The sequence below is a fragment of the Apodemus sylvaticus genome, chromosome 11 (genome assembly GCF_947179515.1).
Source record: "Apodemus sylvaticus chromosome 11, mApoSyl1.1, whole genome shotgun sequence".
Lineage (NCBI taxonomy): Eukaryota > Metazoa > Chordata > Mammalia > Rodentia > Muridae > Apodemus > Apodemus sylvaticus.
This window is the reverse complement of record NC_067482.1, coordinates 26,985,871-27,009,593: the sequence shown is the minus strand read 5'-3', so window position 1 is coordinate 27,009,593 and position 23,723 is coordinate 26,985,871. Positions and strand designations below refer to the sequence as shown.

General features: G+C 32.8%; 1 protein-coding gene across 1 annotated transcript in view; it reads right to left on the bottom strand.

The window, feature by feature from the left end:
- Window positions 1–8,593: 8,593 nt before the first annotated feature.
- Tecrl (trans-2,3-enoyl-CoA reductase like) overlaps window positions 8,594–23,723 on the bottom strand; it is an 82,401-nt gene continuing 67,271 nt past the window's right edge. The window contains exons 7-12 of the mRNA XM_052199318.1: window positions 22,295–22,367; window positions 20,318–20,361; window positions 14,992–15,049; window positions 11,574–11,659; window positions 11,122–11,167; window positions 8,594–8,721 (exon numbers count right to left, since the gene is read on the bottom strand). Of these exons, the coding sequence (XP_052055278.1) occupies window positions 8,594–8,721; window positions 11,122–11,167; window positions 11,574–11,659; window positions 14,992–15,049; window positions 20,318–20,361; window positions 22,295–22,367 (435 nt within the window). The remainder of the gene's footprint in view (window positions 8,722–11,121; window positions 11,168–11,573; window positions 11,660–14,991; window positions 15,050–20,317; window positions 20,362–22,294; window positions 22,368–23,723) is intronic.

The window sequence follows — 23,723 nt, the reverse complement described above, 5'->3', positions numbered from 1 at the left end:
GTTAAGACACATCCTGTGGCAGTCATTTCACGCATCCACAATTGGAATGGATTAATTGTTTCCTGTACCAGTTCAGGTGTTGAATTCATTGTCCTCATTACAATAGGATTAGGAGGCAATAGAAACTAAAGATGATGGCTCTAATGAGAAGTAATTAAGTGACCCAGAAACATTGGTCTCTTGAATTCAGTTCCTGAGAGTCTATGGAGCCAGGTAAGTGAAATGCTGGCCTCCTTATCTCCTCTAGCATTCAGTATTACTGTGTAATTTTTTTCTATGCACATTCCAGCTAATGTTATTGAACCCAATGTGTGGATGATGGATGACCTAAAGTTGTACTGATAACATCTGAAACTATGAGGCCTTATTCACAAATAAAAGATGTGATGATCATTTCTACTTACTCTAACATTTTTCACAGGATCTATTTTTATAGCCTTCGGCACACAAAACCATTTGCTTTGCTCAGCATTTCTCAACTGCCTGTTGTACTTGTCCAGATTGAGTTTCTTGTATGAATGGAATTCAGGCAGATGGAAGGGATCATGTCACCAAGTTCCTATTAAAAGATAGGCCTATTTTAAGTATTTTAAAGAGGGATTTGTGAGGAAAAAAAATCCATTTGTCTGTGTTTTGTAGTGCTATGCGTTCAGGTCCAGGAATAGCTGCACAAACCTCATAGACTCCAATCTCAGTCATGTATCAATGGTTTACTGAACACACATTCTAAGATGGATTAATCAGGGATGTAGCATGGTGTCAGGATCCAAAACAGCTAACCCTGGCAAATTCATTTTTTTCTCTGGGAAAAAAAAGGTGCATTTGCAACATATCTACACAAAGCAGAGCTCTCTGGGCTTTAAGCTAGTAGGCTGAGTCTAGAAGCCAATAGATTAGAGTAACTTCAAAGCCCACCAGGCTCTATGATCGAGTACAACAAGTTATTTTACTCAGCACATGAAAGAATAGGTTAAGGTTAGGAGATATAAAATAAAGATTGAGGGAATATGGCAGAGGTATTGTCAAGTTTTAATATTTAACAGTATGCACCTATAATCCTAGCTCTAAGAAGTCTGCCAAAATTGTTTAATGAGATATTTTAAATACTATCAATAATAATAATTATGTATTATACTGTCATGGAATTGAAACTGATGTCAAATTATCATTGCTAAATTCCACATTCCCAGTACAAGAAAAGTAAATGAAGAAGAGATGAAACCCTGAGTTCTTCTATGTGTGGTGCCTATATGTGGAAACTGTATCATCATTCTACAACCTGTGCCTTCATTACACTCTTATGGCTTAGCCCCTATCTTTATGAAATGCCTTGTAATACTCTATGATCATGAGCTTCTCTAGGAGAACACATGTGTTCAGATGAAAGGCATGTGCCACCATGACCAGGCTCAACCATCATTTTTTAAGAAGAACCCAACTGGAGAAGGAGATGGAGAAATGGGAGAAGTTTGGTGGGAGGGTGGTACTGGGAGGAGAGGAGGAAGAAGGGCTGTATTCAGGGTGTAAAGTGAACAAATAAAAAAATAAAAGAAAAAAAAGAGAATAGCCCAACCAAAACCCAAAGTTGTCCATTTTCAGCAAGTTAGCTGACAGGGTACATTCCAGAGAGTAAACAAATACAAGCTAAAACCAAGTTTTAAAAAATCTTTTCACTATCACAGTCCCATCAATAGAGATTATGTGTGCATTAATAGGAATCTACTAAATGTGTAGGCATTAGACATCATTTGAATCAAAACAAGCTTGGGTAACTTTATACTGAATTCACCATTACTAGTGCATATTTCAAGATCAAACTCAGTGAGATGGTGAATAATATTCTAGAAAACAGATTAAGAACAATACAGGTCTCAGGTATAGAAAAACTTTTCTTTACTCAAGTTTGTATTTTGTTTGAATTAAAATTAACCTCTGCATTATTCTTAAGTACTTATTTGTTATCTGATGGCCTTTTTGGAATGTGACTGTACCATGAGTGTTCTGATCTAAGATGTGCTGTGATGTTGATAGTTTCATAGAGATACTGGAGCTGCAGAATCTTGCCTGCAGTTGAGAGCACCAAGTTGGCGATACGGCTAGTCCCCAACCTCCTGCATTCTCCTTTTTATAATATTATTAGATATATTCTTTATTTACATTTCAAATGATTTCCCCTTTCTTGGTTCCCCCCTCCCCGAAAGTCCCATAAGCCCTCTTCACTCCTCTTTTCCCCAATCAACACCCTCTCGCTTCCCTGTCTTCTCCTTCTTAATGATCTAACATGAGCAGCTCTACTCTGTCACAGCTCACCTCCATGATGAAATGATCATGGTCATGGGCTTTTTTTTTTTTTTGGTCAAACTGTCATGGTTGTTTTAGTCACGTATTTTGTTACGTTCCCAGAAAACTCACTTATGTAAAAGCAAAAAATAAAATTCCACAGTTATAACAATATAATGTATTATTTTATTTGAATATCAGCAATCATATTGACAGTATTTATGAATCCTTACTTTTAGGGAATTTTGAGAGGAAAAAATTGTATCAGTAATATACTTTCCCCATGAAAGTTTGGGAGAAATGTTCACATGATTATTCATTGATAAATATGCATCAGTGAGATATCTTAATGTAAAATTATTATAAATGTTCTATTTTCTTGCATGTAGTATAAATAATTTCAGATATGCAAGTAGTTTACTTTGTTTTCCAATTCTAAACATTGTTGCCTTAATTACAATCCACATTTGTGCCAATGATGTGGCTCAGTTTTAAAAGAGCTTATCACAAAATATGAGATCATGGGATTAGCCCTAAAGTCCACATAATAGAAGGAACCCAATGCCCACATGTTCTCTCATGTGTATGTACAAACACACACACACAGATGCATTCATACATAAAATAAAAATTTTAAATTTTTAATTCCAAGTATACTAAATTATAGAGTAAAACCTAAGTCTAGTAAATTGTGCTGTTTAAAAGGGACTATTAAATATAACAAAATGTTATTACACACTAATATGTAAAATTTTATATTCCTCCTGAGTTTTCAAATATTGATCCATTCTGTATTTTGAATGAATTTATGAATAATACAGATAATTTAAGTATAAAATTACTGATAATTTGGTTACTAGATTAAATTCCCATATCTCTTTTGCAGAAGATATCAGTCAGAAACAAAGGAAAACTATATTTTAGCTGCAACACAACCCTCCTGTGTTTGAGACCAGCCTGGCAAACATGGACAGAATCCAGTCTTAGCTAAATGATAAGGAACTTCTCAAGCAAAAACAAAAACAAAAACAAACATAAAACAAAGGCAAACCAGTCTACTTTTGTATGTGTTAAATGGGAGCAAATAAACTATTATTTTCTTTTCAGAGAGCTGTTGACATCCTTGAGTGACAGACATTTATATTTCTTTATCCAATTTTTAATGGGCTTTTCACAGAGTTGTTTAGATTCTTTTGTTTTTCCCCAAGACACATTCATTTTAGTATGCACATACATGGATCCATCCATAAGTAGTAACAAAATAAAATGTTTAAAATTTAGTTGCACTTTTATTTTTATTTTGTTTATGTTTTTACTGAGCTAATTCTTTAGAGTTTTAAAGTGTAATAAAATTCTAATGGTTGAAACCTATGGGAGTAGTATACAGTTGCTGAATTAAAATATAAAATGTATAAAACTTTATCCTTTGAAGGTCTGAGATACGAAAAGATTGTTAATGTTCTTCTTTACAACATGTTGGAGATCAACATAAAAACATATGAAACAAGGATATAGAAATAATAAGAAACATATTTTTATTTGTTATTTTATTACAAAAATAGATGTTTTATTATTCCAATATTACGTCCAAGTTTCTTTCTTTTTTTGCCTAATACTTTTGAAACTTACATGTTGAGTTTTTTATAGAGTATCCTTTATTCCTTCCCCACATGATGCTTTCTGATCTGTTAAATAAAAATACAACAAAAAAACTTCCACTCAGGACAGTGAAATAGGAACAGATGACGGGTTCTCAAGACAAAGCAGTCTTTAGGCAGAGTCAGATTCAAATACATACAACAGACACGTGGTAATGTGGTAGAATCAGTCAACAGACAAGACTCACAACAAAGACACAGAAGTAAACAGTGGAGAATAAAAATGTGGGCTTGACCTTGTTTTAAATAGAAAGTGCTTTGATTTCTTTCCTCACTGCAATGCAAATGCATATTGGTGACTAAGTTTACAGTAAATTCATTCATAAAACTCATTCTTGAAATATTTATACAATAAAAATTAATAATGTTTATAAATATGGCACTGTAAAATCAAAACATAGTACACTATAAACAAAATATATATTTGAAGAAGCAGTTGATTTATACTGTGAACCAGTTCTGTGTATGTGTATGTGTGTGTGTGTGTGTGTGTGTGTGTATGATGGTTTTTAAAAAATGTCTTTTCCTCTTATCACAAATAGAACTGTAGGCATATAAGCTATCTTAAGTAGCCAAGACTCTGAGTGTTGGCAATGTGAGTCTAGTCAAGTGGATAACTCCTCATTGTATATGGGCTCATCTATAGCATTATGCGCTTTCTAACAGGGTCGCTCTCTTCTACTTTATAGATGCCTATGGGGATGCCTAAGTCTTGGCTACCTGAATGTTTACATGATTTTGGTCTATTATCGTGAAGATTGTACCATGTGGAGAAGTTATAACAAGTAGAGAATTAATTATAGAGCAAAATTAAAATTTCAGCATTCTTCTGAGAAACCATACCAGCTTCCTAAGTTGGTAGAGTGATGTAATGACCCCAGAGAAAAGCAATCAATTTTGTCATTAGCCTCATTCGTTTTAATATATTATACAAATTTTACTTCACTTGGCACCATATTAGAAGTCTTCTTTTCTTGGTCAGTTCAGGAATAGATGTTCTTTGTTCCCACAAATGCAATTCCAAGATACTTGTACATTGATTTTCTAAATAATTCCAAGCATCATTTCACAGCTTTCAAGCATCATCTCTGAAGAGTATTTCAAATGAATGATCCTGTTAGCAAGGAATGCTGTCTTTAGGAATGTATCCACAACTTTCTACACTGAATCTCCTTCAAACAGAGGATAACTACAAGGTTCTATATGAATCTGGGTTAAAAAAAATAACTTATAAGCAGCCTTTAGAAATTTGATTTTAATTATTATTGTTATGCACAAATGTTATGAGTTATCTAAGATGCAAGTATCTTGAGTTGAACCTATAAACCAACATTTGCTATATTTTCTTCAAATAACATGAGAAAAACCAGAGAATTTTTCCGCTTTTATACTTTAACAAAAAAATATAAATAGAAGAATTCTCATTATTAATTCAAGGAAAGTTTTTATTTCAGGAGCAAAATTGCTATAATTGACATAAATCAATAGCTGAATTTTGACCTGAACTGAGAACAGTAATTTTAGTTTGAAAGATCTTGAAATTTTGATTAATTTCTGGTAAAATTTCAATACACATACAAATCAGGAATTTTATAACTTGGCTTATGGTTTAGAGACAGCATTTTAATAAAGATATACACTTTAACATGAGATAGAACCCCTTTCCTTAAGATTTAGACATCTATACTAATGAGGAGATAAAAAAATTATAAGAGCTCAGAAATGATAGAGAACTCCAAGGAAACAAGTGTCTTCAAATTCACCAGGTTGAAAGCTCACAGAGGCAGAACGTACAAGTCAGCAGATCACAATGCTGAAAGAGGGGTGAGTGAAAGAATAGGCAAAGAGTTGCGGGTGTAGATAGAGAGGTGGGGAGGTCTGGGACGTTTTTGGAGAGGAATATATTGAATAAAATTGTTTATCAAAAAAAAAGCCAAGTAAGCAAACAAAACCAATTATACTGCAAGTATAATTTGTGTATTCAGTGATACCAGGTAAAGTTGATAAACTAAAGCAATTAAGGCTAGTATGTCAGCTAATGCTTCAAGACCTTGGTTATTGTGTTTATCTCTCCCTAAGTAATTTATATAATTATATTTGACCTAAATTGTGGTATATTTAAACCATTACATTTTTGGAATTTCAGTATAAGATCTTATTCTAAGAACATATGAATAAAACCTGATGGTTAGAGTAGATTAACTGTCCTGTTCCATATATATATAAATTTAGAATATATATATATTCTAAATGCATTTGTTTTTTTTACATTCTTTTTTTTATTCAATATATTCTTTATTTACTTTTCAAATGATTTCCCCTTTTCTGGCTTCCCACTCCCCAAAAGTTCCATAAGCCCTATTTCCCCCCCCCACCCCCGCTCCCCCATCTACTCCTTCCCATTTCCCTGTTCTGGTATTCCCCTGTACTGTTGCATTGAGTCTTTCCAGAACCAGGGGCCACTCCTCCGTTCTTCTTGGACATCTTTTAATATGTGGATTATGTCTTGGGTATTCAAAGTTTCTAGGCTAATATCCACTTATCAGTGAGTGCATACCATGATTGATCTTTTGAGACTGGGTTACCTCACTTAGTATGATGTTCTCCAGCTCCATCCATTTGTCTATGAATTTCATGAATTCATTGTTTCTAATGGCTGAATAGTACTCCATTGTGTATATATACCACATTTTTTGGTAGCCATTCCTCTATTGAGGGACACGGGTTCTTTCCAGCTTCTGGCTACTACAAATAGGGCTGCTATGAACATAGTGGAGCATGTGTCCTTATTGCATGCCTGAGAATCCTCTGGGTATATGCCCAGGAGTGGTATAGCAGGATCCTCTGGAAGTGCCATGCCCAGATTTCTGAGGAACCGCCAGACTGATTTCCAAAGTGGTTGCACCATCTTGCAATCCCACCAGCAGTGAAGGAGTGTTCCTCTTTCTCCACATCTTTGCCAACATCTGCTGTCTCCTGATTTTTTGACCTTAGCCATTCTGACAGGTATGAGGGTTGTTTTGATTTGCATTTCCCTAATGATTAATGATGTTGAACATTTCTTAAGGTGCTTCTCAGCCCTCTGAAGTTCTTCATATGAAAATTGTTTGTTTAGCTCTGTACCCCACTTTTTAATGTGGTTATTTGGTTCTCTGGGTTCTATATTCCTGAGTTCTTTGTATATATTAGATATTAGCCCTCTGTCAGATTTAGGGTGGGTGAAGATCCTTTCCCAATCTGTTGGTTGACATTTTGTCCTTTTGACAGTGTCCTTTGCCTTATAGAAACTTTGTAGTTTTATGAGGTCGCATTTGTCAATTCTTGCTAAACACAATAGACATTTTTCCCTATTATCTGATGTCTAATAAACCCAATTGTCAAATTTTGAGTTCTAATCCTTAAACAACCATTTTCAAAAAACTTCACACAGAATGTGAAAAGCTATCGTTTGTCAAGAGCAATACCAAGCATTTCTTTAAATAGTATATATAAGGAAACTGAAATACTCGGTTTTTTTCTACTTGAGAATATATCTGGTTTATTTTTTTCTTTGAATGGACCTTCAAGTAATGAGGCAATAGCATGTTTTGCTGTGATATCAGGGGTCAACCTTGTCTTTTCTCAAATACTAGTTTTTCTTCACAAAACCAGACTAAATGTGCCCTTTTTTTCTATATATGAAATATAACTATTGATCAACAAACTAAGAGACAGATTAGTCTGTGAAAGTGTCATTGGACATAAATAATTCACCACAATTTTATATATTTGCAGATGAGGTAATTAACTGAGTATTGCAGATTGGATATTTATTCCATATGTTCCATGTAGTCAAAAGATAGAACAATGATGCATTAAGTAAACTTAGTATGTTTGCATTACATACATCTAGTTTTCTTTCATACCCCTAAATTTTTTGTTTTTATATGAACTAGGCTATATTTTATTTTTCTAAATCAAGATGTGCCTGTCTATCAAGCTTTCATATACATTTTTTAAAAATAAATTTGCTTGAAACAAACTGTTAATTTTTGAAAGCTTGGATTCTGCAGTTTCCTGTGGAGGGTTGCTGTTTTGAGTATCAAACAACGTAAAACTGGAAACATTTCAATAACAAAAATATGCCACAAAGTCTAAGGGAATAATAAAGAATGTTTCTAAGATGCAAATAAAATATGGGAACTTCTCAGAAGAATGAGAAAATAATAAGCACCAATCCATGTGGCCAGACAAGAGGCCTGATAATTCAATTACCTTATGAAATAGTGATATGAAATATTAAGGCAATAAGACTATTTGAGATCAAGCTCTTTGCAAATAATCCAATGCTGTTTTAATATTTTTATTAATACCATCTGCTTTATTTCTCTCATTCTAATTGTACTAACAGCTCTCCAATATAAACTTGTATGGACTCTCACTCACGGCAATTCTCCTGACTCAACTTTCAGTATACTAGCAATCAGTCATGAGTTGCCATGCTGAGATTATTTCCTGATTTTTATTACCTCTAGTTCATAACAGAAATTTAGTGAAATTCCATTATGACTTATTAAATATTGTTATTAATAAATTGTTGCATTATAACAGCTAATTATCATTTTAAGTGAATGTATATGTGCACTTCTTGTTCAGATTAAAATAGCTATCTTTACTCATAATATGAATGGAATTATGGCTGATTTCCTATGAACATATGAGTTGAATTTCTTCCGATATATCTTATGCTTCTTTCGTGCCCACAAAGACATCTGAATGGTCATTAAGATTGTGAAAATACCAACTGAAAAAAAAACAGAACAATCATATTATTATATTTCTGTAGAAAGAAGGATTTCTCTTTTAAACAATAGAAATAATTTGTAATATAAAATATTTCCAAAATGTTTCATAGTTCCCTATTAAGGTTCTTTTATCTATGGCTTAGTATATTAGATGCACAAAATCTATTTGAAGAATAAATAAACAAAAAAATTCTAAAAAATTACTTACATATTGCTTTCTCAAAATTTTTGGAAAGAAATCATGTTTTCATAAACTTCAATAGCCAAATAACTATTTATATATACTGCATATGTATATATACTAAAATAATGATAAATCATAATGGATAATTAGAACAATAAGTGACATTGGTATTACACATATTTCTCTAAGTATATCACTTGGCTGAACAATATTCCTCTTTCTATTAATACATCAAGCTTTCAAGACTGCAAAATCAATATTACCCAGGTCAAATTTAAAAGATATGCATAGAAGATGTAGTTTCTAATTATATATACGATCAACAAATACATTTCAACTGTATTTCATTCCAGTATTTTAATGCTAAAAATCACTAACATAAAATATGTACGTAATATACTTCAATCCGTAGGTTGGTGATTTTTCTTATTGAGTATATCCTTTGCCTTACAGAAGCTTTCCAGTTTCATGAGGTCCCATTTATCAATTTTTGATCTTAGACCATGACCCATTGGAGTTCTATTTAGAAAATTTCCCCTTGTGTAGTGAGTTCAAGGCTCTTTCCCACTTTCTTTTCTATTAGATTCATTGTATCTGGTTTGATGTTGAGGTCCTTGATATACTTGGACTTGAGCTTTCTGCAAGGTCATAAATATAGGACTATTTTCATTTCTCTACATATGGACAGCTAGTTAGACCAGCACCATTTATTGAAGATGCTTTCTTTTTTTCCATTGTATATTTTTGGCATCTCTGTCAAAGATTAGGTGTCTATAAGTGTGTGCTTTTATTTCTGGGTCTTCAATTCTATTCCACTGGTGGACGTGTCTGTCTCTGTAACAAACCCCACTTCCCATAGAGTGCTAACTTCTAAAATATATAAAGAACTAAATAAGCTAACGACCAAAAACCAATCAACCCAATCAAAAACTGGGGTATAGAACTAAACTGAGATTTCACAACCTAGGAATCTCAAATGGCTGAGAAGCACCTAAAGAAATTTTCAAAGTCCTTAGTGATCAGAGAAATTCAAATCAAAACAACACAGGGATTTCGCCTTACACTAATCAGGATGCCTAAGATCAAAACCTTAGGTGACAACATATGTTGGTAAGGATGTGGAGAAAGAACACTCCTCCATTGCTGGTGGGATTGCAAACTGGTACAAGCACTCTGGAAATCAATCTGGAGGTTCCTCAGAAAATTGGAAATAGATCTACCTGTAGACCCAGCAATACCACTCTTGGGACTATACCCAAAAGATGCTCCACCATGCCACAGGAGCACGTGTTCCACTAGTTCCTAACAGCCTTATTTGTGATAGCCAGAAACTGGAAACAAGGCAGATGTCCCACAACAGAAGAATGGATACAGAAAATGTGGTTCATTTACACAGTGGAATATTACTCAGCTATTTAGAACAAGGACATTCTGAGTTTTGCAGGCAAATGGATGGAACTAGAAAATAATCATCTTGAGTGATGTAACTCAGACCCAAAAGGTCATTCATGGACTACAGGGATGGAAATGGAGAGGAGTCAGAGGAAATAAGCTCCAGTGACAGGCCCAAAGTGGGATCTAGCTCAAGGAGAGGTCCAAAGGCCTGACACTATTTCTGAAATTGTAGAATGCTCACAGAAAGGGACCAAGTATGACCACACTCTGGAAGACCCAAGAAACAACTGAAAGACTCAGATGCAGATTATTTGCACCCAACCAATAGACAGAAGCTGCTGACCCCTATGGTTGAATTAGGGAAAGGCAAAAAGAAGCTGAGGAGGAGGGTGACTCTGTAGGAGGACCAGCAGTCCAAATTAAACTGGACCCTCAAAATCTATCAAATGCTGAATCACCAAGCAGATAGTCTACACAGGCTCCCAACAGATATGCAGCAGAGGCCTGCTGCGTCTGTGTTCAATCAGAGATGATGCATCTAACCCTCAAGAGACTTGAGACTCCAGGGAGTTTAGAGGTCAGGTGGGGTGGGGCTTGGGGACAGGGACATCCTGTGGAGACATGGGATGGGGAGGAAGTATGGGGGGATGGGATGTGTAACAGTCGGGGTGGTTGGGGGGTGGGAATAAAATCTGGAGTGAAAAAATAAAATAACGAAACGAAAATTCTTCAACATTAGTGAGAGAGTAATTTGCTTTCAGAAGCAATTTCTCCTACAGATATAATCAGTTTTTTAATCATCAGTAAATATTGAGATTACCTGGCAGTGTCTGTGTCATGACTGTGAAACTAATCCAGGATCCGATCTGTGAATATAAACCCCAACGTTAACAAACATCTCTGACTCATCTAGATATTTCATCACTTGTGGTTTTAAATAAGAAAATTGAAACCTCAAATGTAGAAATATTATGGGAACAAAACAATTGCACATAATAACTTTTATATGTGAAAACCATAAAGGCCACAAAATATCATCACATAAAAGAAAAGAATATTATTTTAAAATATTTGCTAAACTTAAAATTTGAATATCTATGTTATATAAGGCTTACATTTTGCTAAGTGCAAATATATGTAGATAAAATATTAAATCTGTCAATATACTTAGAAAAGCTATATCTATGAATTGCACATAATATATTCAAAGCATAATGTTGTGGGTTCATTATGTATATATACAATGCAGTTAAGTTATTTACATATCCATACCTCATAGGTATAGTTAGGACAGGAAACCAAGAGAAACATCCATGTAAAGGGGTTAAAATTTGGACTTGGGAAACAAGCATTGCTACCTTTAGGAAAGAAAAAAAAAGTCAATTATGCTGCAAATGTACTTATTATGTAATACTAAATTTTTGAGTATAATCATGTACCACATGAAATGTCATCTGTTCATAGCAATTTATTTTATACATTTCTCAGAAAAACCCAATGCAAAGGTTATGACCTTTTGACTCAGAGGGAATAGCTTTCATTGTCTAATATTTCTACATCTACGTTCCTGTAAAATAATGGGATGCATAAGTATAATAAACTATTTAAGTAATTAAATGGTAATTGTAATTATTTTGTACTAGACAACAGCTGCAACTTACAATGTTTTTTTTCATTCTCCCAGTGTCAAAATATACATGCTTGAAATTATAAGTACTTCAAAACTCTCTATTAAATAAGTAAAAATCCAAAGGAAATTTTATAAGGATGTTATTTATATCAGATGAATCTGATAGTATCTTTAGGATTATCTTGTATCAGCATAGTTAATACTTAGAAATGCCACACAATTTACTGCAGCTAAGGATTCAGAACTATTATTTACAACTTTCATTATATTTCTCACACTATCACTTGATTTTCATTAATTTTTTCCTTGTAAATTTTTCTAAGGGAACATTTTGGAAAATAAAATTTATTATAATTTCGAGTTGAACATTGAGCTATGACACTTGTAAAAGAAAATGTGACTTACAAAATCACCATATCATTTGTGTAGCAAAATTTAATTGGAAAACAAATCGCTTGATCTCATTTAGTTACCAGTGTAAAGTCATTGTAAAATGTCAGTATGCTGTGTTCAATAATATAACTGTGGTTGAAATTCCAAGAGAAAAACATGTGAAATAGCATGCAGATTTCTTCATGGCTCATTTTATGGCAAGGATGAGCATGTTACTAATTTTCTTAGAAAGATTTATGTAAACATGTGGTATGGCGGCCATAGAGTAGTCAAAAGAAAGTTTATTGAGGAAGCTAAGTCAGTGAGAAATCATTGCATTTCCAAAGGAAGAGATGGACATGAGATAATCTGAGCTAAGCCTCTAGGTAATGAATGTTTAGTTCATAAGAATCGAACATTGATCAAGTGCACAAAAATCTGCCTTTAAATTTGCTGTTTGAAGATTACATGACTATGTCTTATGAAATATACATAATTATATTGGCAATGATGTTTCAATATATATAGTTGTTGATTAAAATAATATGTAAGTAAGTGTAGGTTCTAGTAATTAGATACATTCTCTATTGTATCTAATTGCTTTCTCTACTTACAATTATAGTTGTTTCTATCAAAAAAAGATTGTAAGGTTTCTGTGTATTTATGCTTGTGTGTGATGCCTGCTTTATTCATTTGCGCTTTTCCGTCTTATTTTTTTTTTTGAGATAAGTTCTTTCCCTGAACTCAGAGGTTGCCAATTTGAAAAAAAATTCTATGGCCAAAAAATACCAGGAATTTTGTCTCCATCTTTCAAGGTCTGAGATAACAAACATACATCACACATGTGACATTTAATGTGGGTGAAAGAAATTAAAACTCACTCCCCGTGTGTATGTAGTAAACACATTAGAGACTTAGTCTTTCATCAGTCTACGAATATTAATTTTTTAATATAATATGGTGCATTATGTAGATTGGTCTTAAGACTTCAAGACGTCATTTATTGCTTACAAGTACTGCTGCCAGAACAATCAGCTTTCAACAAATCTATTGATGCATTCGTGACCCAAATGAGAGGCCTAATCAAGGTTATATCTAGATTTTATTGGCTTTAACACAGCCTATTTCATTTTAAATTAAAAATGTTTGCTGGTCAACATTTACTGCTCATCCCAGATTAAAAATGCTATATCTGGTCAATGGAGACGTTTATTAATCTCTAATTTCATTGTCCTCCCCCCCCATATGTGTGACATTACTTCATGAAAAGGAATATCTGAGCATTTATCTCCTTTTCAGAATCTACATCCCAAGAAACCTACTAAGAAAATTTTTGGACCAGGAATTTCTAAAAAACAAGATATTAACCTAGTCTTTTAGAGTTGAATAATTTTCTGGAAAGCCTTCAGTAAACACTGTACTTAGATAACATGGAATATAATGTTCCTCATATTAAGGAAACAGTCTAAATGTGTAGATGTTCAGTAATGATATGCTGGTATGTAATAATGATGGATGAACTACTTTAGTAAGCTCAACATAAACAATATAACTAAGTGGAATTTAGGTAACTATACTCAATATAGTTTAAATATAGATAAAATTGCAGATGATAACTGAAAATAGAAAGTAAAATATGAATGATTTTAAGGCCTCATTAATAACAAGTGTAACATACCTCTTTCCTCTGAATTGAAATCATCTTTGTTACATAAAGAAGGCTGCTCATAAGACTTGAGAAATACTTAAACTCCCAAAGCTTCTGGTCAAATACCAGAAAGATTAAGCAATTTCTAGGGAGAGAAGACTCTTCAAATTTTGCAGTAAGACCCAGTATTGTAGGTTTTGTGAATTCATAAATACTGGATTGATTATTTTTCATTGATTCATCTACTTGAGTCTCACATGATCCTATAAGACCCCTCACTGTGCCTACTTGTTACTCCAATAAATCCATTGTTTCCCCAAGACAAACTCATGTGGGATGGTTTCTTTGGTTTGTCACAGTGCCCTTTCTAGGATAAACAAGTGTCTATGATGTCTTCTAAGAAATGCCACAGAGAACATGCAATGAGTTCTGATAATCTGCCATGAATAGACTGATGCTACCCAAACTACTGCCAGCATTAACTATGAAGTACAATAAATCCCTAAGACCACACAGCTCCATGCAAGCAGGGATGGCTAAACTGAGTGACTGTCTTAACATTTTGCACTTTCTAGAATTCTTGAGTCCTTCAGACTACAGAACTGGTCCACTCATCCATAATAAACATTAGCCTTCTCTTTTCTATTTATTAGATAGTTTCTTTATTTACATTTCAAATGTTATTCCATTTCCGTGTTTCTAAAACGCAATCTAAAGAATATTATCTTGGAAGAAATACATACAATAAAAATTATAAAAGGAGGACTTGAAGTTGGGAGGGAGATGTGATTTTTGGATCCTAGACATAGTTGGAAGCATGGAATGAAGGATGATAGGAGAAAAGTTTCATGGTCTACAATATAAAATGTCAAAGCACAAAGATTATTTTTTAATGATCATCTTCATCTTCCCTCCTAACTTTTGTCACCAGAAAGTATTGCATCAGTTCGAAATCTCTCTGACATGTATCTAGGTTTACAGTGGGGGTAAATGAATTATAAAATGAATTGAAAGATCTTCATTAATATAAAAGAATTAACCTGTGTGATTGGGATGAGCTAACATTGTATTGATGAAATGATTTCCAGCTTCACAAACCTGTAAAAAATATTAAAGATTTTTCAGTTAACAAGAATAAATTTTACAAAACATATATCTACCAATAATTATTTACAGTAAGAAAGACATTCTAAAGATATTCTTCACTGTGTTGATAACCAGATTTCTACATCTTTATTAGTCTGCCAATGCTACCTGCTTTTGACATGTTTGCTGGGTAGTTTTCTTACCATAAACTTATTGAATATGTAGCTAAAGATAGATTTAATACCAATATATAGTCTAAGTTCATTAACCTACAAGAGCATAGCTTTTAATGCAGTGATCACATTTAGAAAACCTGTTGGTTTCAGCTCAGTTTCTGAGTTAATTGCAATAAGGAGCAGCAACTAGGCTGTGGCATGGTAATTCTTCATTGTCATTCGCCTTGTTTCCAGTGTTTGAAAGCACAGCGAATGAAGCAGAACCAGGTGAATGATGAACGGTTTGGTTGGGTAAGTAGCAGATAATGTAGCTAAAAATGAAGAATGGGTAAAAACAAAATGAAGAGAAGAGCATAATCAAAAACAAACCGTTCGTTATACATTGTCATTGTGGTGACAGTGTCATGACAAACAACTCTACGCTAATTTTATGTGATTAAAATTTAAATTGTCTAGGAAAATAAATACATTTTATTCTACATATAAAGTCACTATTCCTTTTATGGAAAGTAAGTGCAAATTCTAATGGAGTTCACATTTGAATTAATTTTAAAGAAAAATTTAATCAATATTTTGTGAGTTGATAAAATCCTTACTAGGCAAATTAATTATTGGAAGTTAATGCTAGGTTCATTATTCGACTGAATAATTTCAAGATATTAATTGTTTAGTAGCCTATTTTATTCAGCTACTATATGGATGAATATGGAATAGGAAACTGACAATCACTATTGTATAATACAGAATTGCAGGAGTGGATGTGCTTACTTTTTGTTTTTCAATATTATGCCTTTCAAATCAAAGAAAAGAAGAAACTTGGGAGAAGAAGAAAGAGGAAAAGGAGGAGGAGAAGCAGGAGGAGGAGGAGAATGAGGAAGAGAAACTCCAGTCAATATGTTTCAGCCCTATAGTAAGAACAACAATATGAACCAACCAGACACCCCAGAGCTCCCAGGGACTAAACCACTAACCAAAGAGCACACATGGCTCCCAGCTGCATGTGTAGCAGAGGATGGCCTTGCTGGACATAAAAGTGAAGAGAGGCCCTTGGTCCTGAGAAGGCAGGAGTAGGTGGGTTGGTGAGCAGGGTGAGGGGGGATGGGTTAGGAGACTTTCAGAGAGGAAACCAGGCACGAGGATAACATTTGAAATGTAAATAAAGAAACTATCTAATAAAATAAAATAAATTTCAAACAAAGGAAGATTGTTCACTTTTTCTTCTAGAATCTACCCCATTATCATGCTTTATACAATATGTCAGTTGTTTGTAAATTCATAAAATTATCACAAATTATTTTGTGAGCTTTGAAAAACCACACAGTGAGTTTAGAGATGACAGAAGGTGGAGAACAGGCACTGGCATAAATGAAACTTACTTATGAGAGTTAGTTTCTTCAGGAATTCTTTATACATTGCTTTGGTAATATGTAGCTTAAATATTTAAACAGTGATGTTCTCATACTAGTTACTGGTTTTAGTTTAAGTCATGACTATGTCTATTTGCAAGGTTTGATAAACAATAATTTCATTTAATTAAAGCAAATGTAAACTCTATATTAATTTTCCTTCATTTTCCAACTTCAGATTATTTAGAATTGCTTTATTTACACAGATCAGCTAAATTTAATTTTAACAACAGGTTTCTTGATTATGTATATATGGATATATAGTTATTATGTATATAAATTGTTTCAGGTGATTTGAGATGGGATTAAAACAACAAGTGACTTACTCTTGAATTTCAACTGGTCTTAAAAAAAAACGAGCAAAATTATATGTATTGATTCCAATCATAACCATGCTGACCATAAAGGTACAGGATAATTCTTTATTTTTGCCTCATCCGTACATAAAAATTTTCCAAAAGTTGCTCTCTAGGCCGTCTGGCTTCTCACAGCAAGCCCCAGCTCTCCACCTTTATTACAAGCTGTGCTGTATGATTCTATGCATCCTCTTGTCTAATCAAGTCCATTCTTTTTATGCTTGAAGTATTTCTGTTCTTTTACAAGACAAACACCACTCGATACAAACAGCTCCCTTTTCCAAGAATACTTTCATTTTATCATAACAAGGAGAGAAAATTCAACTGAATAGATAACAAATGTTGATACTAGAGAAAGAAAAAATAAAATGAAGTAAAGAACTATTTGAACATGTAGCAAACCTGCATTAAAGTTCTGTTTTCTTCCTGGTTTGTTAATAACTAAAGATTTTAAGAATGGCAAAAGAACATGCCTTGTCAGTGAAATTTTACCTATTCAGAAGATTGGCAAACCATGACTGCTTTTACAAAATGAAAGTAAATAGAGTTGAATTGCAATTTTAAAAAATGTATTATTTATGCAAAACAATCTTTTAGAATTTTGATTCTTTCCTTTTTTTGTAGTTTTTGAAGCAGGTTGATTTTAGAGTATCAAGAATGGTTATAAATACATGAAAACATTAATGCACAGTGCATTGAATTTGATCAGATAAAAAATACATGGACTTCAAAGGAAGAATAATTCTAAAATCTATATTGTTTCCTGGATCTTATCTTCCTGGTTTCTTATATTACCCTTTGAGTGTGTGATTCTTATACATATTTAAGAAGGCATCGTTATATTGAAAGCTTGAAAAAGCAAGTAATAAAATACTCCATAGACTGTAGCATTCATCTAGTGAGATCTAAATATTTTATCAGAAGTCTTTGTCCTGACCTTTAAATATATTTTATGACAATTTTGTGTTACTTATGATAATGTTTCCTAAAGTATTATATAACAAAATTTCAATAGAAAGATATGAAATGAAGCAAGAGGATTAATTATAGTATATAGTAAGCAATGGGCTGTCCTTTCCTGGGAAAGGAATCAAGTAGGTCAATTAACAACTGTAAGTGCATTCAACATGGTTTAAAAATTGTCTCACCAGTTAATTGTCTATTTTAACTATCAACAAAATAACTTTTAAATGAATATTATTTTTTTACACTCAATGCTATATAAACCAATAAAGAAAAATATAAAGTTTTGCAAACATTAATTATTATTAGAAAATATACAATTGAGGCACACATTATCATTAAAATATACATTAATAAATACGTGTAACTATTTTCCCTTTGATCATCATACATAATAACTGACTGTACTATGTTCTGTTAGTTTAATTAGAAAAAAATTTACAATGCTATGGACTTAAAATGAGTTGTTAATTTCTTTACAAATGAAATACAAACTCAGCATTTATATAACAATAAAATACTCATATAAATGTTTGTTCATTTTTATGAATGAATAAACCATCTTTGAGTTCTCAAGACTGTTTGCAATAAATTCACATATTCTAAATTTAGATTATATATTAAAAATTATTCAGGTCATTAAGTCTTATGTCCTATATTATTATTCGTAACCTAAAATGAGTAATAAATGTTTGAAAATTTAAATGTCTAGTAAATGTGTATTATTATTATTATATTTACTTATTTATTCATTATTAAATCTATATATATAATTACATATTATATAGTATATTTATAAGTAACATATAAACAATAAACACATACTTATAATATAAATATTATTTATTACTTATTAATAATATTTTTACAAGAATATCCTGAGGCAACAATTCTCTTTTTATAATCACCATGATTTATGTTGTCAAGAGGTTCAGTGAAGATTGACTTCTAGTTTGCTAGTTTTGATTTGCTGTTGAGTAAAATTATATTCATTTTTCAACTTTAAGTAAAAGTATAAAATTCTACAATATCATCTCTATGTATCTCTCCACTACATTATAACTGGATTATATTTGCCATTATGAGCACTGAGTTAATGCATATTAGTATGCTAGACTTGACCAGTTTCCCCAGGATTGTATGTAAGATAAAATTGACTAATGTAAACATGAATAATTGGCAGACAAATAAAGAGAAAAAAAGTCAGTGCATATTTCAAGTTTGTAGAATTTTGTTTATGTCTAATTATGTGTTGAGTAAAATGTGCTTCTAATAAAATTGTTTTGAATAGCTATATTTATCTGTAAAACTTTATTTTTGCGCTTACCTTTCATATTTACAGAAAAATTGATAGATTATAGCAAATTGGAGAAAATGTAATAAATCAAAAACAGTGCATTAAGGGAATAGTGTAAATAGAAACAAAATATAAAAATAAGATTATAAACATATTTATTGAATAAACATAAATTATTGTATCCTACTATGTGCACATTTATTGACTTTTAGAATAAAGTTAAACACACAATAGGCAAACTTCACAACCGTGTAGTTAATATAAACACATAAATATTTTGTCTCCTGGAGTGATTTATTAAAAGGGAAAGAGTTTAAGGTACTCAGATCAATTGTTGTGAATTTCAATGGAAAAGCATATTTACTTATGTGAAATAGTGGGGAAGAAAAAAGTAAGGTGAGAACAACTTAGAAAGAGCCAGTTACTGGTTCAATACTCAGTTCCACTAAATATGTCAAATGGATGCTGACGTTTTCTGCATACTGAATCAATAAAGTTATAACTTAGTGAACATTTTGGATAGTTATCTGTTGTATTGTTGTACGAAGCTTGCAAATTCGTAAAAGTATGGATGATAACAATGATCATGGATCCTATCTTTTAATTGTTTACTGTATTTCAAATAATTCTGGCTATCTGTCATATGTGACAGCTAAATTTTTTATGAATACTTAACAACTAATGAACAATTATATAAAGTTATGTATACATTGTGACACATTTTGTATATATATGAAAATACATACAATATAAAGTAGATTTTTTTCTTTTTAACAATTATTTATTTTTAGTATTTTTTGTGCAATAGTATTTTGTCTGCATTTATGTCTGTGTGAGGGTGGCAAATCTTGGACTTATATACATTTGTGTGCTGCCATGTAGTTGCTGGGTTTTAAAACCAGTTCCTCTGAAGCAGCATTCAGTGATCTGACCTGTTGAGCCATCTTTCCAACCCTGAAACAGAGATTTTTTACGTAGCTAAATACATTTTCTACATACATCTTCTCCTCTATATGATGTATTTTATATTTTTATTCACACTAAATTTACAATATCAATATGATTGACTGTATAATACATACCAAAAAATTGATAGCAGACACTATTATTTGCCTGTTTCCAAATGCTATAAAGAAGAAAAAGAAAGTGAGATGCAAGCTAATGTTCCTTTCAGGATCATTGTGCTAAAGAAAGACATGATTCAGGCATAATTACAGGATCCGACCATCTTCTAATAAAAAAAAATTGTCATATACATCTGGATATTTAATATTGTACTTTTGAATTTTCACCTGAAGAACTTCGGAGGGCTGAGAAGCACCTTAAGAAATGCTCAACATCATTAATCATTAGGGAAATGCAAATCAAAATAACCCTGAGATTTCACCTCACACCAGTCAAAATGCCTAAGGTTAAAAACTCAGAAGCAGCAGGTGTTGCCAAGGATGTAGAGAAAGAAGAACACTCTTCCACTGCTGGTTGGGTTGTAAGATGGTACAACCACTTTGGAAATCAGTCTGGTGGTTCCTCAGAAAACTGGACATGACACTTCTGGAGGACCCTGCTATACTTCTCCTGGGCATATACCCAGAGAATTCCCTGGCATGCAATAAGGACACATGCTCCACTATGTTCATAGTAGCCTTATTTTTAATGGCCAGAAGTTGGAAAGGATGCAGATGTGCCTCAGTGGAGGAATGGATTCAGAAAATGTGGTATGTTTACACAATGAAATACTACTCAGCAGTGAAAAACAATGAATTCATGAAATTCTTAGGCAAATGACTGGAACTGGAAAATATCATCCTAAGTGAGGTAACCCAATCACAAAACAATACACATAGAATGCAAACACTGATAAGTTGATATTAATTAGCCCAAAGGCTCTGAATTCTCGAGACACAGTTAGCATATCTAATGATACCCAAGAAGAGGGAAAGAGAAGCCGTGGTTCTGAAAAGAGTTGATCCAGCATTGTAGGGGAGTACCAGGACAGGGAAATGGGAGGGGGTGATTGGGAAATGGGCAGAGGGAAGAGGGCTTTTGAGACTTCTGGGGAGGGGGGAACTGGGAAAGGGGAAAGCATGCAGAATGTGAACAAAGAATACAGAAAATAAAAAAAAGAGAAATGTACTAATTTTTTTTTACTTAGGTATGTTTATTCTTGTTTTCTACAAGTATCTAAAACTACAAATGCAATCTAAAATGGCTTAGTATAAGCTTTTGAAAGTAGTGTGTCTTGCTAAGTTCTTATTTTAACTACATATACAACATGGCCCAGCAAATAATAGTGCATCTCAGTGCTCTTCCTGTTGTTTAAAAATGTAATAAAAGAATCTTATTCTTTTGTTGTGTACCCTTCATATTTAGTTTGTTAATTTTATAAAATTTGAGGGTTCTTTGTAGTCTTATTGTCACGAGAGCTTTATTAACTATCATGGAACAAGTACAAAAGATGTGACTTTTACATTTTTTATTATATTTTAATAAATATATGCTGTGCATGTACATGTATATATGTATTTCTATGTAAGATATAATATAAACACACACACATATATAACATACATACACAAAATTATATATTTATACATTGTGTACATAATATAATAAATGTATTATAACGTGTATATATAAATGTTTAAATATATGCACATACTAGAGTTCATTTAGTGCTGCTTGTGTGTACCCATTCTTAAAGCTGGCCACTTAGGATTAGATAACCTCTCAAAGGTCTCATTCCTTGGGAAAACTGATTCCACCTTTCTTAGCAGCCATAATGTGGCATTGAGTAAGCTTCCTTTCTAATTATTTTAATCATTTCACTGTCTATTTTTGGACAACTAGCTAATAATTTTCTTAGGTTTTCTAGAGAAAATATCCACGTTAGTCAAATTTTGTCTTTTAGGACTACAGAAAAATTTAACATTATGATATAGGTGAAATTGAAAATTGGCATTTTCAGTAATTTCTGTTAAGTATAAGACATTCCCTTTTTTATGTAACTAAGAACTGAACTTGGTTTTAGCATGGGTTTAGTAAAAAGAAATTGTACATACATGGTGGTGTATATCTTGGGTGATTAATATAGTAAGCCATCCAGGAAGTAAATCCCCAATAAAATGCACAACCCTGTAAATAAAACAAGACAAAATAAAAGTTATAGAAATGATGAAATAAGCACTATATATTATTATCTAAATACCCATACATTTACATGCATACTGTAGCATCTTAAAATTACTTTTCCTGACTCTGTTATTGAAAATTTCACATCTGTATGTGTGTCTGATCATCGCAACCCCTCGTTCTCTTGATCTCCATCCTGCCCCCTTTATTTATATACCTACGATTTGCCTACATGTTCCGTCCCTTCCCTTTGAACATGCATGTGTGGGTTTCGTTGCTGTGGTTTGTTTGTTCCTTTCTTGAGACTCACTGGGTTTCATCAGGATACTCATCACAAATGTGATGGTCTCCTTAGTGGGAACAAATCTGAAGAAAATGTATGCCTGTCCCCAGACTCAATCAACTTGAGTCATGTTTGATACCTTATTTCTGCTTAAAACCCAATCCCTGAGGAGGTTTTAAACTTTCCAGGTGAATTTACTACAGTTGTTAAGCTAAATAGCCATGGTCCAAAGCTGCATTCTAAGCATTTGTTTCTTCTCTTAGACAAAGATTTCCCCACCCCTACTCAGAAAAACTTCTCTTTGACATGAGTGCTGGAGAATTCAAGGACATTGTTGGCTTTTCATTTCTAAACAGGACATATATGCCACCCCCTCTAAGTCTGATGGGATATAGTTGAACTGACAACGTTTAGAATGTATAAACGGGACGATACAGACTTTCTTTTTTACTTTTTTCTTTTTTGTTTTTTTTTTTTACTGTTACATTTTTATTGGATATATTCTTTATTTACATATCAAATGCTATCCTCTTTCCCAGTCCCCCCCTCCCTAGTAGTCCCTATCCTATCCTCTTTCCCCCTACTCCTTTAAGGGTGTTCCTCCATCCACCCACCCCCACCTCCCTGCCCTCAATTCTTCTACAATGGGGCATCTATCGAGCCTTCATAGGACCAAGGACCTCTTCTCCCATTGATGCCTGAAAATGCTTTCTGTTCATGGTACAGACAATACAGGAATGTTCTCCCAGACTATGGACTACCTACAATGGATAAGTACAATACTAGGCTGTCATCTGTCCATCACATACCAGGGAGAGAGATTCACAGGCCCTTGTCTCCCTTGCTGAATTACTGGATATTGCAGAATTTATTTTTTTAAAGTGTCCAAAGTGAAACCATGGAATGCTTTTGCCCAACATAAAGCAGCAATTAACACTAAATTTTGGTATCATTAAGAAAACATAGCTTTGTTGCAAGCTTTATATACTCATTGGTATTTAAGATAAATTTCAACATTTTACATTATATAATAATATATTAAAAATGGTTCTTTTTATCATGATATTAATATACTG